Here is a 17064-nt window from a genome sequence, read left to right as displayed (position 1 = left end):
GACATCCTCCTTGATTTGGGATTCTGAGCACTGCCTGCCCCTGCATGGCACATATCAATGGGTGCTTTCATTCCTGCAACTCTCTTGTGCCTGCAATAATTCTGTGAAGTGTTTCTGGCTCTCAAAGCACTCCGGAAGGTCATTTCCAGACTCAGCTGTGGTGCCTGTTGTGCATGCTGGATCTTCAGGAGGACTGCATCAGGCTACACCAATTCACAGGGGTCCCTGTCCCCTGGTAGGAGGGCCACATGCTCTCCAGGGCTGACATCTTCCCCTGCCCACTCCCCATGGCAGGGGGTTGGAACTAGATGATCTTTAAGGTCCCTTCTACCCAAACCGTTCTATGATTCTGTGATTCTGTGACCTTCACAACCAGCCACAGCTCTGGTTTAGAGTGTCCAGATAATTACCCTGCCAAATAGCTGACTGGAGAAGAATTGGGTGTCTTCTTACAGTCTGTGGTCTTGCCTAAGGGTCAAGGTAAGACCTGGTACTTGTCCCATGCTGCTTCCTCTCCTCCACTGTTACAGAGCCTTGTTTCGTATGCTACAAGCTATGCTATCTGCACTACGCATCTGCAATGCTTCTTGTAATCCCTTAATTTCAGGTTCGTGAAACATTGCAAGTGGTAACAAGAACAGGGCTTGTCTTTTCCATTACATACATTTATGTCCCTGCGTGTCAGCCCTATGCCTTTTGTAAGGATACCCTTAGTCCCCTTGCTCCTGGGAAGGCTTTTTGGTGGTTACCACTGTAGCTTTTGGTGATGTGCATCCTTTTGGTCTCAGGCCTAACTGCTCAGGTGCATGCAGTCTCATGACCTACCGCTTCTCTTTGTCAAGTTCATTGACTTTAGTGGATTCAGTGACAGGTACCCAATCTAGAAATGCCCACCATACGTTTTTACCTTAAAAGTTGGCAGATTGTCTTCTCACTGCACTTGAATTTGCTCCTGTCTTTCCTGTAAAGACCCTTCACACTCTACCTTCACCTTCCAGCTTTTCCCAAGGTGAACTTTTTGTGATTATTTCTAATTGGAAGCTCTTCCAACTATGCATCCAATCTGTCTTTTCCTCCTTTTCCTTGGATTTTGTATGTACTTCCCTTTGTCTGCTTTACTCTGGCATTTCCAGCCACACGTTTTTGACACTTTCTAGACATCAAGTTATAGTTGTGTTTGTTCATTTCTGTTGTGGGTACATGGCTTTTGCCCAGTGTGATCTGTGTGCCCATGACAAGTATCTCTATTTCTATAGTCCAACAAGGAGACATTCTGCATGCCCATAGGGTGATACGTAAAGATGTCTTGTGAGATGGCAAGCTTGGAGTTATGGAGTTTACATATGCCAGATTAACAGGGCTAATTACTTAAGGCTGTTTTAAATATGTAGGACGTTTTTCTTCTTTCTGAGTTCTTATACAAAACTTTGATCTGTGGTAGATCATTAGTGTAAATGTGTCGCCTCTCAAGTCACGTTCTTCCCTTTCTACCCTCACTCTCAGCCTTACAGCTCCCACCACCACCAAAACCAAGCAAAAAGTACCATTGACTGTGTTGTTTCCTGGTTTTCCTAACAACAGGTGGGCCTTTATCTGAATTGTTTTCCACAGTACCCTTCCAGTTCCCTATATTTAAACTGTTAAACCTGGTGGCTGGTCTGCAGTAAGATTTCTAAAGCAAGCCAAGCTAATTTGTACAGCCAGCAGCCCTCCAAGTCTCCATGCTCTAGTCTGCCTGTATTCTGGATCTGCTTCCCAGCTCCATGCTCAAGGCTCTGTGGAAGTCAGCTGGAAAACTGGTGCTATACAATAATCCACTGGGGAATACAGTCAATCCAGATTTGCTGCTGGGCTTCACACTTCACTGGAGATTACCTCTGTGTGCAGAGACTGAGCCTCACACCACACAGATTCTTCCAGCTTGCACTAAATGAGACATCCTTTACCTGTGACAAAGTGGGAAATTGTATTATTGGCAAGATTAGTTGCTCTGATCTGAGGCATGAGGGCAATCTATTAGCTGTTGGCTTCCTTGATTAGGCAGTCTTCTCCCAAGCACCTGAGCTGCATGAAAGCTCAGGTCCTGCAGCAAGAGCCCTTAAGGAGCCGCAGCTGGATGGTGTGATGGGCAGAGCTCTTCCTGGGAGAGACTGGAGTTGCTCTGGGCTTCAGACACTGGTGAATAAGCCTGTTTAACAGAAGCAATATGTTAAACTGCAGTCTTGTGTCTGTGGTCATGACTGTATAATGAGAAACCTGTGGTTTTGGCTTTGGGTCAAGTCCCATTGATGACTGTAGTGTCTAACTGTGTTTCAGCAGTACCTCCTTTACACCTGGGCTCAGTAGTAAGAGGTAGATTTACAGAAACAACCACTGCAGGAGAGTGGGGGTTTCCTCTCTTCCTGCATTTATCTTCCTGACTCTTAACTAAAGGCTCTCCTGGGATGCAGGAGTGGACCCACAAATACTTGGCATCCCATGTAACTTGCTTTCCCTCAGTGAACATGGCAGATTGCTCAGCAGAAACCAAACTGGGACCATTTTCAGGTGACTGCCCTTTGTTTCTCACTGGTTTCAGAGCTGCCTCTGTGAAAGGCTCATGAGGGCCATGGAGTGCCCAGGAGTGCGACCACGCATCCTTCCCCACGATTGAACAGCCACCATCTCACAAAGCACTGAGAGCAACCTTGATGTGCTCCGGAGGTGAAATGGCAAGTACAACTGTGAAGCTTGAAAGGGGAGCGCGAGAAAGCACAAGTTATTGCTTGTCATTTAACAGAGACAAACATGAGTGCAACCAAAACAGCAGTGTTATCTGATTAGCAAGCACCTGCAACCTGACAGGAGGGGATCTGCAAAGGCGGGGGTTCTGTCAGCTGTCATTGCAACACCAGTGCCAGTGCCACAGTACAGTAAGTGGGGATAAAGAGCAGTGGTATAACAGCTGTAACTGCAATAGTGCTGAAAGGAGCACTGTCAGAGCTCGCAGGCCTGAAATGAGGTCTCCCCATCTCCCGTGTGGGTGTGCAGGAGAAGCAGTGTTACATTGCTGCCCAATGGCTCCATGCTTGCACCCAGGGGTGCAATAGTCCTGTGTTCAGGCACAGAGCTTGTGAAACTCAGCATCCCCTTGGCTCGCAGTCCAAAACAAGCAGAGGACGGCTACTACTGGGAATCATAGAATCATAGAATAGTTAGGGTTGAAAAGGACCTTAAGATCATCAAATTCCAACCCCCCTGCCATGGGCAGGGACACCTCACACGAGACTGCCCAAGGCTCTGTTCAACCTGTCCTTGAACACTGCCAGGGATGGAGCGTTTATCACTTACTTGGGCAACCCATTCCAGTGCCTCACCATGCTCACAGTAAAGAACTTCTTCATTATATCTAACCTCAGCTTCCCCTGTTTAAATTTACACCCATTGCCCCTTGTCCTGTCATTACAGACTCTGATGAAGAATCCCTCTCTGGCATCCAAAACCTCAAAGAAAGCACCTGGTGTGCCATGAGGAAGAGGAGGTGCTGGATGTGCTGCCCTGTGGCAGTGGCATCATCCTGGGAACGACAGTGACTACCCTGCAGGCTGCCAGGGGCTGACAGACCCAGCCCAGGGGCCGCTGTGGGGCAGCCTGTAGGTAATAGCCACTCAGGCTTTATGCTTGCTGTGACTAGCTGGGATACAGGTTCCTTAAGTGCTGTACTAATGGGAGTTTTTCAGAGCAGGTTGTTTATTGGCAGGGTTTATGAGCATCTCCCACTTCAGTAAGTGCACCTGTGTATTGGGTCACAGCTCCTACCCAACCAAAACATACCCACCCCATAACTCCACCTGTTTTTGAGCTTGTAGCTGCCTTTATGCCTCGGAATCTGACCTGTCTTAGCTGCAGATACTATCAGCTAATGTTTCTGTGGCACTGTGGTTATAATGATGTTAAAGGATAGTTTCTTTTCCAAGCTTCAACTATTCCCGCAAAAAAATTCCTTATATTAAAAGAAAATAAGTGATGGAAAATACACAATCCAGTGGGCCATATGAGTCTATAGGAGACCTAGGCTTGATTTTCCTTGGTTCTGTAGTATGATCACACCAAGTCTTCATCCATTTTCTTTACTGAAAAAAGCAAAAATTAGCCAAAAAAAGGGGCAACTCTCTACAAATGAAAATTGCAAATAGAAACACATTAAACCACCATTATATTATAAAAAAATGCAATCCTTGAGCACAGATATTTTAAATGTGGCAGTTAAATGATTCATGTTTCAAAGCTAATCATGGATAGCTGAACTTCTGAAAACATCTAGATTGGATTTATTCTTTCCCCCCTTTGTAAAACTTTCCCCAGAGCTCTGCCAACCCTTCCAGCAAAAAAAAGGGGGGAATAAAACTCTATCCAGCATTAAACTGAGGGTCATTTTCTTTCCCTTTTTACTAAAATCATAACGCAGCATTGGAATTAGCCTCCCTGGGGGATGGGTGCTCTGTGTGATCACCCCCTTTATCCCCACTCTCTTCAGCCCAGGCCAGCACTGAGCAGCCAGTGCTCAGCAAGGGGGCTGATGTATGGGTTGCAGCCCTGCTAAGGATGGCAAGGGTTCCACAGCAAAAAACTGTTTTCCCCATGTACTTTTTTCCTGAATTTAAGTAATTACATCAGAACAAATCTGTGCTCAAAGCGTCTTACAGCTGTGAAATCTGGCATCCATAATGTATGAAATGCCAAAATCGAGATTGCCTAAGGGAACTGTAACGCAGCCCTGTGCTCATTGCACTGATCCCAATAACCTGCATGATGCCTAATTCTCTTCTCCTTATTTTCTGCCCCTGTTTGCTCCTATTCTTACACCTACAGCCTTAGCTCTACAGCGTGACTGTATTTCCTTGACATACCCAGTGAGATGATGCTCTGATAGCGCACTACTGCCTCCAGGCAGTACCACAATGCAGGTTTAACAGGCATTGCATTTACTGCTCATCTGAGTGTTCTGTCTCTCTGCATGCAGTGTAGAGTAGCAACAGAGATGTGGCCACCACAAAGTCATTAGGCAAAGCTGGTTATCAAAATTTGCATTGGCTACATAGCCAGCTGCCACTCTTGCCTCCAGTGATACCATGTGCCCCATCCTGCTGCAACACCATCTCCCAGCAGTCCTTGTCCTCACCATGGGGTGAAAGATGCGCTGCTCCCTAGGAGAGCGCAGGGAGGGCTGGAAAAGAGGCTGGAGACATCCTTTTGCCTTTGGGTAGGAATGGCTCCCTGGCAAGTGTGAGATGGCAGAGGGAGAAGAAGGCAAGAAAGCTCTTACTTGCAGCATGTAGATTAGCTGCTTGCCTCCTTAATTAGACCTCCCATTACCTACTGTCTCTCCATAGGAAATCCCTGCAAGCTAAGCTTCCCAGTGTCATCCTGACAGCATCTTCCTGATTTGACAGCTGAGCTTGAAGGGGAAGATTCAGCTTTCACTTGAACCGTCAGGTCTGTAAATGTAATGGGGAAGCTTTTAAAGCCTGGCTGCAGGAAGCTATTGCAGCAGCCCACCAGTCAGCAGTGGCAGCATGGGTCCCCCAATACGCCCAGGCTGAGCAAGGGCCACATGTGGGTCGGTGAATCACAGAATCATGGAATAGTGTGGGTTGGAAAGGACCTTCAAAAGCCATCTAGTCCAACCCCCATTTCAAGAACTGGAAGGCTGCAATGAGGCCTCCCTGGAGCCTTCTCTTTTCCCAGGTGAACAAGCCCAGTTCTCTCAGCCTGTCCTCATGGGAGAGGTGCTCCAGCCCACTTATCATTTTTGTGGCCCTCCTTTGGACCCTCTCCAGAGGGGATTGGCAAGGATGGTCCTGGGGCAGAGGGAAGGGAACTTACCATCTGCTTAGTCCATGAAGGTATTTCTCTGACAGAGAGCACCACCATGTGCCGTGTTTCCCATGCGGAGAAGAACCAGTCAGATGGGCTGTCAGAGCAGGACAGCCACTGAATTTAGAAGTCAGTGTGGTTTTTGTATCTGTATCAATGCATATCTTGCTGAAAATGCCAACCATCAAATAGGAGCAACAGGGAAAAGGATGCTGTCACCTGGCATCACTCCTGTGGTGCCAATGGGTAAAGGTGAAGGGGAAACAGTGGGACACAACCCTCTGGCACTCAGCTGCCAAACACCCCTCAGGCAGTGAAAGCACCACATCCAGACAGCCACACATTCAACAGCCAAGTCACATTCCACCCTGTCAAGCTCTCTGGACACATTCAGCAAAAGGCAGTAGCCAGCACTAGTGCATCTCCAGCAGCATCCTAAGCTTTGCACCCAGGGACAAATGAGGCACTGGTCTTTCTGCAGGCTTTGCTTCTTCTCCTTAATGAGTAAAAAGTTGAGTCTGTTGCACTAATCCAAGCAAATTATTAATGGCCTTTCATTTTGAAGCAACCAGCTCCAGCATTCACCAGAGTAGAACTGCCTCCTGTTCATGACTATCCTGCTGCCTGCATTGTCAAACAACATCGTTTTAGACCAGCATTCATCTGAAGTGTACTGTTATTGGGTTGGCTACCCCTTGGGGTGTAATGAAAAGCAGTCATTAATTCTCAGGGCAGGAGGGCTAATTACTTTTTTTATATAAAAAAAACTGTGCTAATTGCCAATAACTTTTTTATAGAATGGATCTCATAGAGACGATTTTGATTGGCTTTTTGATTTCCCTTCCACACTGTAGTATTTAAAATGCATCATCCAAACAAGAGGGAACATCTTGGCTATCCAGATAAGCACTGGGAGGAAACCCCACCATTACAAAGAGTGGTGGACTATACCAGTCTAAACTCAGTTCAGCTTGCTGTGGTGCTGGCCAGGGGTTTCTGAGTGTAATCCTTCACACTGCCTCCACAGAGCAGATGGAGCCTTGTTTTCTGTACTCTCCCAAGGCACAGCATTGATTTTGGCAGGCTGTTGGTTCTGGTGAAGCAGAGGCAGAAGACAGGGCTAGGGCTGGTTCACTGCAGGGCTGAATTCCACCTCGACTGAAGGAGGCAGTCCCTGACCCTGTAACTACCAGGATGGTATGAAGGTAGATGGAGCAGCACATAACCCATGGGCTTAATGTACTAGTTCCTATACTTGGGAGAAGGGCTCATTCATCTGACATATAGGTCACACTGAACTCCAGGATGTAGAGAATTCTGAGCAATTTTTTGTTTGCTTTTAATTACAAACAGGTACAGGGCTGAAGATACCAAATAATCAAAATAAGCATGAACCAATTCCTTTGAACAAGCAATAACTTACAAACACAACATTCAAAGTAAATCCCACAGGAGCACAGTAAGCCTAGAGTAGGAAACTACCAGTGTTAGTCCACTCTAGCAAAGCTTCAGGTAATGCCACTGATTGATGCTGCCCATGAATTTCATTGCGTATGCACCATGGTATAAGTCTGATGCCCAAAGGCTTCCACAAAAGGCCGCTCTTACTATCAGGAGTACATAAGGGTGTCCTGGCAGGCAGCATTCCCCTCCAGACTCTTCTGCAGACCCCCTTACTGAGGCCTGAGCTACTGAGCCTGCTCAGCTTGGAGCTAGAGGTGCTGCACCACCTTGTTGAACACGCAATCAGGTTGAAATACATCCTATTTCAAACCTTTTCGACTGAAAAAAAGAAAAGTTTATATGGGTTTTTGCTCAGTTTTTTTACCCCCTATGCCACCCCAGTAGTTCTGGGCATCAGCCTTCTCTCACATCATGTTTTCTGATTCTTTACCCAAGAAGATAAAGCACACAAGCCATGTTTTCAGCCATGCAAGTCAGAAAGCTGTCCTTGCTTCTCCTCTGGAAATAATTGCAATTTCAAAAAGATTAATCTTCTTTATTTGGATGAATAATGTCCATTTTAGGAACAGATAGGGCTTTCAAAATTCACTTCACTTCTGAGTGCCCTGAGAAGTTTGAAAGGGCTGGATTCCCAAAAGGTATTTTGGAAATACCTCGAAGGTGTGCCCATCATCTACTGCTTCTGAAATCTTGGCCAAAACACAGTGTTATTTGAGCATGGTGAGCGAAAAACAGCGTTCTAGTGATTTGGTAGTTGCATTGGGAATGTACATTGTCACATTAGGACAATGTATTGTATTGTAATGTGCTGTATAGCACACCAGGGATCTTCCACGTGTGTGTGTATACACCTCCCACTTATTGATGACACAGAAGGACCACGATCTAAAATAAGCAGTTGGTGTCACCTATAGATAGCTTCAGCAGAGACCAAAAATAGCCACACTGTGGTTATGCCAGGCTGGATGAAGCCTTGGGTGAAGCGGTTCAGTGTGAGGTGTCCCTGCCCATGGCAGGGGGGTTGGAACTAGATGATCTTAAGGTCCTTTCCAACCTTAACTATTCTATGATTCTATGATTCTATGACGGAGCAGAACAGACTCTAGGGCTTGAGGAGCTGCTGCCTCAGCACGGCTTGCTTTTAATATGCTCACGTGTACCAAATATCTCTGGTCATGCCAGACAAAAAGGAGACATCCTTTGAGTAACATGTTCCCTGGCTGCAGAAGGAGCAAGTGCAATGACAGGCAAAAAGCAAAAGCATCAGATTTTTCGTTCAGAATTAGGCCAAGATGGTGGAAGCAGCTTGCAAGAAGTTGACTGGATTTCATAGGTCTGGGGACCAGAACACTTCCACTTACAAAAAAAGCAGAAGTGTCATTCATATATCAAATCATGAAGATTTCTATCTTTATTGTACAAGTTCATACTGAAGCAGCCCTAACTCAGCCCTGGTAGATGTCTGACATCTCAATCCTGCCCCTCCAGCAGGATGCCAAATATTTTATGCAGGGTGTTTGGCTGGCAGCAAATTGATTTGCTAAAGTTAGAGTTATCTTAAAGAGTAATGAGCCACTATAGTACAGGGGCAGAGACACAGCAGACAGATCATTTTAGCCTCTGCGCTGGATCTTCTGAGGAGCAACAGGCCAAAATCCCAGAAGCAGTCCTGCAAAGCCAGTCTCCTCCCCAGTGATGCTCACCCAGCCAGGCCCTCCAGCATAGCCCACTGCTCCACACTTTGATGCTACCATGAACAACCATCTTCACAGCAGTGTATTATCTTCTCAGCAGTGCTTAGGACTGTCCTCCTCAGCTAAAGCAAGACCTGAGAGGCAGCTCAGGATGGGATGCACATGCCAGCTAAGGTCACTGGTCCACCTTGCAGTCAAACTGAGCTAGCAGCTTACTGAGACCAAAACAAGGTGGTCTCAGAGCCCATTCTTCCTTCTCCCACAGTCCAGCTCCATCTCCCACTCTCCTTGCTCCTCAACTGTGCCCTCTTCACACCCCTCCTGGGACTTATCCAGTCACCCCATCACCTGCTTTGACTCACAAACCTGCCAACCCTGCTTTTGCCCAGCTCTGCTACAGTGACTGTAGTGAATGGAAGTTGCTTGGGAAGGGATCCAGCAGCCAGAGCCAGCCCAGCTCAGCAGGAGTTGGTCCCCACTGATTCAGTTCACACCAGAGAGTGGACTGCAGCCCCTGAGGCACACACCCCTGGTGTATCCTGTGGCAGCTTCACCTCTGGAAGGAAAATCCTGTATATCTGTGCTTGGCTGACAGTAACCCACATGCGACAGCTCCGGCCTTGTTGCCTTCCCACTGCCTCACTTCTTGCTCCAAGAGAGAGGAAGCAGGAGAACGCTGTGCCAAGCACAGGGGATGCCATGGTTCCAGGTAGCTCAACCCCCCCCCCCTCCCCTCCCCCACCCCACTACAGCCTAAGCCAGGGGGATTTCACTGGGGAAGCCCTTGGCAGGCCCTTACCAGCCTGATCCTCTCTACAGAAGCTGTCAAGAGCCCAATTAACACACCTACCTCATAGAAGCCAGAGTGCTGCTGGGCTCAGAGAAACAATTGAGCATGCACTGAAGGGCTTTGCTGAATGGACTTAATCCAGTACTTATGCCTTAAGCTGAGCACATGCTTTAGTGAATGAGGATGGGTGAGCTGGAGCAGTTTGGGGGCCTGCTGACCTGTCAGCCAACATCAGCATCTTCAAAAGAAAGAGGTCTTGGCACAAACAATGCTTTCTTTCAGGAAAAAGACAAGAAAAAAGAAAGAAAGTGAAGGAGAGGCTGGAGGTTTTCCACTCCGGAAGGTCACTGGTGGCTCCGGAGGGAGGGGGTGGCAGCCTCACCCCTCTCTCTCCCTTCCACGGGGTAGGGGAGACCTGCCCAGGGATGAATAGGGGAGGGAAACTGGGGCAGCTGGTGGACCAGCTCTTTCTAGTGTGGAAAAACATCCCCTGTGAACTTCCTGTGCCTGAGGGAGAAGGGCACCGCTCCAGAATGGTGTAGCCCAGCAACTGAGTGTCTGCGACTGTCCCCTTAGAAGGGACTGTAAATGTGAATGCTGCAACCTGAGCCGAGTGGATTTGTCCCTAGCAAAGCACACACAGACTGCCCAACATTTATGCGGGGCCTGTATTGACGTTCCCTGTGTTTAAAGATGGCCAAATAAAGCCAAAGATGCCACCAAGGACTTTAAGACATGCCACCTTGGCATATGCCAGAAGGTTTTTACCTGTGCAAGCCCTTTTATAGTTGTGGGTGAAAGCACACCAGCAGCACGCAAAGGCTCATCGGGAGCTGATGCGGGAGGCACAACACAGGGCAGCATCCCTGGGGGAGAAGGCTACAGTAACTGGGTGGGTGCCACAAATGGATGGACAGACAGATGTAGGATGGCCTGGGGCTCAGGCAGCTGTATGGGCTGTGTGGACACAGGCACTGTGCAGCAGCTCCACAGCAGTCATAACAACATGACAGTCTTCCCTCCTCCAGTTTTCTTTGTTGCAAATGTAAGGGCTTGGCCCAAAACTTCCAGGTTTAAATTTTCAGGGGCTTTCCATGAGATCTTCAACACTTCATGTATTCAAATGAGAAAGAGGTGAGTGCCTGGCTTTCCATTACCCACCCCCTCAGCCCCAAATCCCTCTTCTTCTCTCCCTCACCAAAATCAGAGAAAAATGCTCAAGGCCAAAATCACACTCAGCTCTAAGGACGGGATAATTAAACACTGCAGATCATTATCAGTCACAAGAAGCAAACCTGCAACACAGAGGGTATGTATTTGCCACGTGGTGAAACCAGCTGTGGAAGGTTTTCCTAGGAGTTCTGAAACAATTCCAGCTCTTTCCCTTTTTTCTTTTTCCCAGGGTAGTAACGTTTTCCTGTCACAAGCAAGTTAGTTGTTAAAATATGCATAAAGACATGTCACTCCAAGCTGTGCATTTGTGTTTCATGTTCACTCCCCCTCAAAAGAGTTTTGTTATGACTAAAGAACAAAAAGGAAGCAGCTAGAAATCTGTAATGGTTCCATTTATTAATACGTATATCACAAATACTCACAATATCAATGCATTCTCGTTGGCATGCTAGACAGAGGCATTATTAAAAAAGTCTTCTTTTTTTTTTAAAAAGGTTTTAAACTTTTGCTTTCCCCCAAAAATATTTCATATGCCTGTTGGGTGGGGTTTTTTTGTGATTTTTTTTGTTTTTGCATGTGTGTGTTTTTATTTCGATTGGATTCAATGATGTATTTGGTGGCTGCAACCTCAATGCAAAAAGAAAGAAAAAGAGAGAACAGGAAAAAAGTCTGAAGGCCGCAGTACAGCACAGTTCAATTAGTTCATAACTACCTAATAAAAATAAAGGGAGCAAAATTCCTGCCTTCACAGTAAGCAACAACACAGCTTAATAACAGTATTACACAGGATCAGGTTCAGAGGCAAAATGCACTAGACAAAGCCTACCGGGATACGCACTAGGCATACAACACTGAGTAAGAATCAAAGATGTAGAAGAACATCAGGAATAACGGTTCCCTTCAAGCACAACCTTTTAACATCATTTTCAAGTATCTTTATGTTATGTTACTGATTCCTTTGTTTTTGGGGGAGGGGGGGCAGGCGCAGGGAAGAGGGAAAGGATGAAAACCTTAGTAAAGCAATAAACAAACCAAGAAATTAAGATAAAACCAAAAGAATATATATTTCATATATCGGTTTATATGAACGTGTGCAACACTTATTAACCATGGTGAAAGGCTCATTACGCCCTCCAGTCACTACATGCACAGCCCGATCACTGCTGTTAATGAATTACCTTTGTTAACTTACGATGCAACTACTGTGTGACCAAGAACAGACATACGGTGCCGTCCTACGCCGAGCCGCGGGGATGGGGTCTGGGTCTGGAGGCCGAGGGGACCCGGCTGCTCTCGGTGGCACCGCGGTACTTCACAGAATGGTTACACTACGCATGGGACAGAGTTCGGGAAGTGGGGTACGAGTGTGCGCGCGCACGTGCTTGCTCGTGGGGTGTGGGTGTGCGTGCGTGCGAGAGACAGTGTGTGCTATAACATTCATTTCAGTCTTTCTCCAATGCTGCAGCTCCTGGTCTTCAGACAGGCTCTGGACTTCTCACTTCTGAAAGACTAGAGAGCAGGGTGGGGAGTAAAGATAAAGAAGGAGGTTCTTTGGCTGCTAACAGTGTTCATGGCAGGTATTGTGCCCCCTCTTTTCAAGAAGGAAACTAAATGATAAGACTTTCAACAGTACATTTCCCCCTCTTTTTTTTTCCCCCATCAGACAGACTATTGGGGTGAAAATCCCAAAGCAAAGAAAATCATGGGAAGACTTAATTCTCAATAGACATGCTGAGCATCTAAAACCTGCCCACTGTCTTCAACAGAAGCAGCACAACCATGCTAATACACCAGGGTGTATATAGCATACGTACTGCATGGAAAGTGGGCAAAGCTCACCTTGTTACACCATCTCGTACTGGTTAGCAGTAATAAACCGGGACAGACAGCATGCCAGCAGCATCCCGATCAACTGTTCCGGACAAGAACAGAAGTAGAAGAGAATACAAGTTAAATTAAATGAATGCAGAGCAAAGAGAGGCCATGGTAAGCAAAGATTTCATATTCTGGAGCTATTACTGGACCCTGGCTGGCTGCTCCTCCAACACATTTATGCCCTGTTTCAAGGACTGCTCTAATCAGAAGAACAGCATTAAAATCTCCCGTCTTTTGTCAGATGTGCCATTTGACTTTGATCAGAGGATATTTATTTGATAGGCAGCATGCCTTTTTGCTACTTTTCCATCCTGTTGTCACTGCCTGTGGATGGATAAGCTGTCAGGGTATCAGCATGCTACTGGCTGCATTTTCCTTGCAGGCTTCACCTGGGTCACCTGCCACCACTGAGAGCTGGCAGCCCCTTTAGCTTTATTAACAGTGTGCTGGGAAAAAGCTTCCTACTGCCCCAGAGTGGTTATGCTTTCTTTACAAATGATGCAGCACCAGAGAAATAAGTGCTATCAATCTGAAAATAAATAAATAAAAAGTCTTTCACTATTCCCTTGGCTGTCACTCAGATTATTGAAAACAGATCCCTGGCTTCCAGTCGTCAATAAGCACTCAGTCATTTCAACATTTTGCCTATTGCAGTTTGTTAGCTTTTCCTGCATATGCCAACAGCGTTAACATACTATAAATAATTCAACCTTGCTTTTCTCATTTGGATTGGTCAATTAATTAACTCATGAGCATATCCAGGTTGTTACAGCTCATCCCTGGCAATTGGGGTGCGGTGAGAGGGCTGTCTCTGAAGACCAATCAGCCTTCCACAGCTGGAGCTCCAAGAAAGGGTTATCAGAGCAGCTCCAGCTGTCTTGCCCATGACCAGAAGTCACCACCTCTGCCCGTCCCATTCTGCTGTTGGCAAAGTGAATTGCAAGAGAGCAGTGCTTGAGAAGGGGGATCACAACTGTTTGGCAGCAATGGAGCTCCTGCAGACCCTGCAGAACATACATAGTGCCTGGCTGGCTGCTCCTCCAAACTGGCTCCTTCTAGTTCACACTTGGGATTGTGTGTCCTTTCCCCAAGACCATCAGTGCTCCCTGTTAACATGATCATCATCAAAATATACATCTTCTCTACAAGCCAATTGCTTGATTTGGGTTGGCATCAGCCCAGAGCAAGACCAAGCAAGGGTACCTCAAATACAGATAAACTGTTTCCTGCCTCTAAGATGTCACATTCCTGATCAGGCCACACTTCATTTGCCAGAAATTTGCTCCCTCTCCTGTTTCAGCATCTACCAGAACCATTCTGGGCATCTCAAAAGGGCACAGAGTCACCTTTAAAAGCAGGCTGAATTCCCTGATTTAGAAGCTACCCAGTCTTATACTAGATTTCAGGTCACATATTGGATCTCAGTATGTATTCCGCTTCCTAACCCTGGTGCAAGGGGCGACAAAGGTGTAATCCTGTGCTCGGGCCAAGTCTCAGGAGTTGCAGCTGACACTGTGGGTGATGTCTGCACCAGAACTGCTTCCACTGTCAGGCAGAGCTATTCACATTACTGCTGACAGTAAAGAGGGCAGGTGGATGTTGCACTGTAAAGAGGGACTATAGCCACACGAGAACATATCTTTGAGTGATGGGAACCTTGCATGCTCCACAACCTGTTTTGAGCATGTGGAGAGCACCTTGCTTTGTGTCCTACTAGAAGAGGTAATAATTTGGCCTTAATATTACACTGAGACTCCCCTACTCAGGGTCTTTACCACAACCACAGTCTGTAAACCCTTTCAGACTCTGTCTCTTGCATCCCCTAAGCCAATGCCTGCACTACAGTTTTATCTAGGCAAAACTTTTCATCATCTATGCCATTTGCATAATTGTATTCTTTGTTGGGCACAAGACAGCGATCATTTTGCTGCTCTGAAGAGCACCTGCTAAACTGAAATTATTCCAGCTGGAAGTCAGCATTAGCATCTGAGTCCAAAACCAACCAAATCGAATTTTATTGTTACTATTTCAAACCCAAGGAGCAGCGCAGACAATGTCAGTAACACAGCAGGTTTTTAAAGCTCTGACTCTGACTGGGAGGTGTGTGCCAGGCCTGTAAGATATGCAATGCCAGTACATCAACTTTCCCTATTTCTGGGAATCAGCACATTCCCCATGCTAGTCAACACCTAACAAATCACATGAAGGAAAGGCCCTTGAGCACACTTTACTGTAGAAGAGCAACATGATCTAATTTGTCTTATATTTAGATTAAATCTATTCTCAGTAGGAACAGCAAAACCTTGCCTACAGCTGGAGCGCTGCCTGGCATGACTGCCAGCTACCCTTAACCTGAAATCAATCCGTAAACACCACCCCTAATTGCGTCCAGCAAAACAGATTAGGCAGTAAATTATAACTGGCCACCTCCTATTCTTCACAGCCCAGGAGATCTGCACTTTTCTCCCCTGCATCTCCTCTCTTCTCCCTTTTACACATATGCAAACACCCCAAGCAGCTGGGTGTCTACTTGGAATGCCAGACCCTGTGCATAAGCAGGAGAGTGATATCCCCAGCTGGCAGCAGGGTGCACGCTGCCATCAGACAGTGAGAGCTGCCAACACCACTTCAGAACATGCCTCAGTTTGTGCTTGGAGCCACAGGAGCGCAGCACCTTCCCCCGTGTGCTGCCTGCAGCCTGTCATGCTGATCTCGCCTTGTGCAAAGGGCTCCCATTGCATGGGCCACCTTATGCCCACCTTCCTGCATGGAGCTCACAATCAGCCAGTGACCTAGAGTAAACATCCAGACACATGCCAAAGTACTAATAGTTTCAGTTGCACTCTTCCTACAATCTCCCTCTCAGCTGCAAACAACGTTCAGGCAAATTAGTTGATGCTTTGCCTAGCACATGTACGATACACTGATTAAAGGCTTCCAGGTAGTATTGGTCCTGACTGAGGCATTTGCCCCAGCAGCATATGAACTATAAAATTCTACTCATCCCATTTTTCTTTTGGATAGTTCCACATGAGGCACTTTAAAAGATGCTTTATAGCCTTTTGGCTGTCTAGAAACTGAACTGAAATAACAGCTCAGAGTCCTATAGCAGTATTCAAGTCATAACCACAGTGGAGGAGAGTATCAGGACACCATGGCCATTCAACAAAAACTAGAACAGCTTATTAAACAAAACCCCAAATTCCCCCTGATCTATGTACCAACAGCTCCAGACTGGTAGTTTCACTGCTTCTGGATCCTGAAGACCTGACACCAATGCTCTGGGTGGCTGGTGGTATGATGAACACCCACATGAAACAGGCTGACAGGCCAAATCATGGGCTTCTTACATCTAACATATAGGCTATAAGGCATCAGGTTTCCAGATACCCCCAGGGCAAGGCAGTGAGCTCATCCAAACCCAAAGTTAAAACTTTGGGCTCCTTCAAGTTGTGCATACACTGACTGAGAGGATGTGGTGTCCATTTTCCATATGGCTTGAGGACAGTTCTTCTGAAAAATCCTGGAGGCCACTGTAACTGCTGAGAACATTGAAGTCAGGGAGATGTAACTGAAACACCTTACAGCCAAGCACAGGCTGACACCATGGGGCAGTAGGAGCAAAAGGGCAACCGCAGCCCTCCCATTACTTGATTTGCCTATGACCAGCAACAACACTGGCAAATCGTCTGTCTCCAGCACAGCACAGTGTAAACCTACCACTTGCTAACTGAATTCATGAGGTTTAAGAAGTCAAATAATTTTTCCTAGCACCTCATCTTTTCAAACCACTGGATAACCATAAGTCATTCCACAGACACACTACTATTTTCAGTGTTGCCTCAGGACCCAAATTTTTAATATTGTGTGAATGAAACAGATATAAGTTGCATGATAGCTTTTGAATATAATATTTGCAGTTGTACAATGCACTCTCTGCAGAGAGAAGGCAGATTGCCTCTCAGGTAGAAGTGATTTAGGCATCTTAGATGTTGCCATGTGTTTTGCTGACCAATTTCGCAAACACTTTTGCATTGGCCCATTGGTGTGTTTCCCTCCCTCCTCTTTTGGCATGCTTCAAAGGCGAGTCTTTGCCATCACATGCAAATGACTAAAGAAAACAAGCATCTCATTGAAAGGTGTTTACCCTCCCCTTCTTGACCAGAAGATTCTGACCAGACCTGTGGCTTCCCCAGCTCCTGTCTAAGAAAA

At 46.5% G+C, this 17064-nt stretch overlaps 1 protein-coding gene across 1 annotated transcript in view; it reads right to left on the bottom strand.

Annotated features, from left to right (window-relative positions):
* Nucleotides 1-11351: 11351 nt before the first annotated feature.
* Nucleotides 11352-17064, bottom strand: part of TSPAN7 (tetraspanin 7) — a 95771-nt gene continuing 90058 nt past the window's right edge. Inside the window, exons 7-8 of the mRNA XM_005144567.3 lie at nucleotides 12817-12889; nucleotides 11352-12486 (exon numbers count right to left, since the gene is read on the bottom strand). Of these exons, the coding sequence (XP_005144624.2) occupies nucleotides 12821-12889 (69 nt within the window). The 3' untranslated portion in view covers nucleotides 11352-12486; nucleotides 12817-12820. The remainder of the gene's footprint in view (nucleotides 12487-12816; nucleotides 12890-17064) is intronic.

The sequence above is a fragment of the Melopsittacus undulatus genome, chromosome 2 (genome assembly GCF_012275295.1).
Source record: "Melopsittacus undulatus isolate bMelUnd1 chromosome 2, bMelUnd1.mat.Z, whole genome shotgun sequence".
Classification (NCBI taxonomy): Eukaryota; Metazoa; Chordata; class Aves; order Psittaciformes; family Psittaculidae; genus Melopsittacus; species Melopsittacus undulatus.
This window is presented reverse-complemented; position numbering and strand designations above follow the sequence as displayed.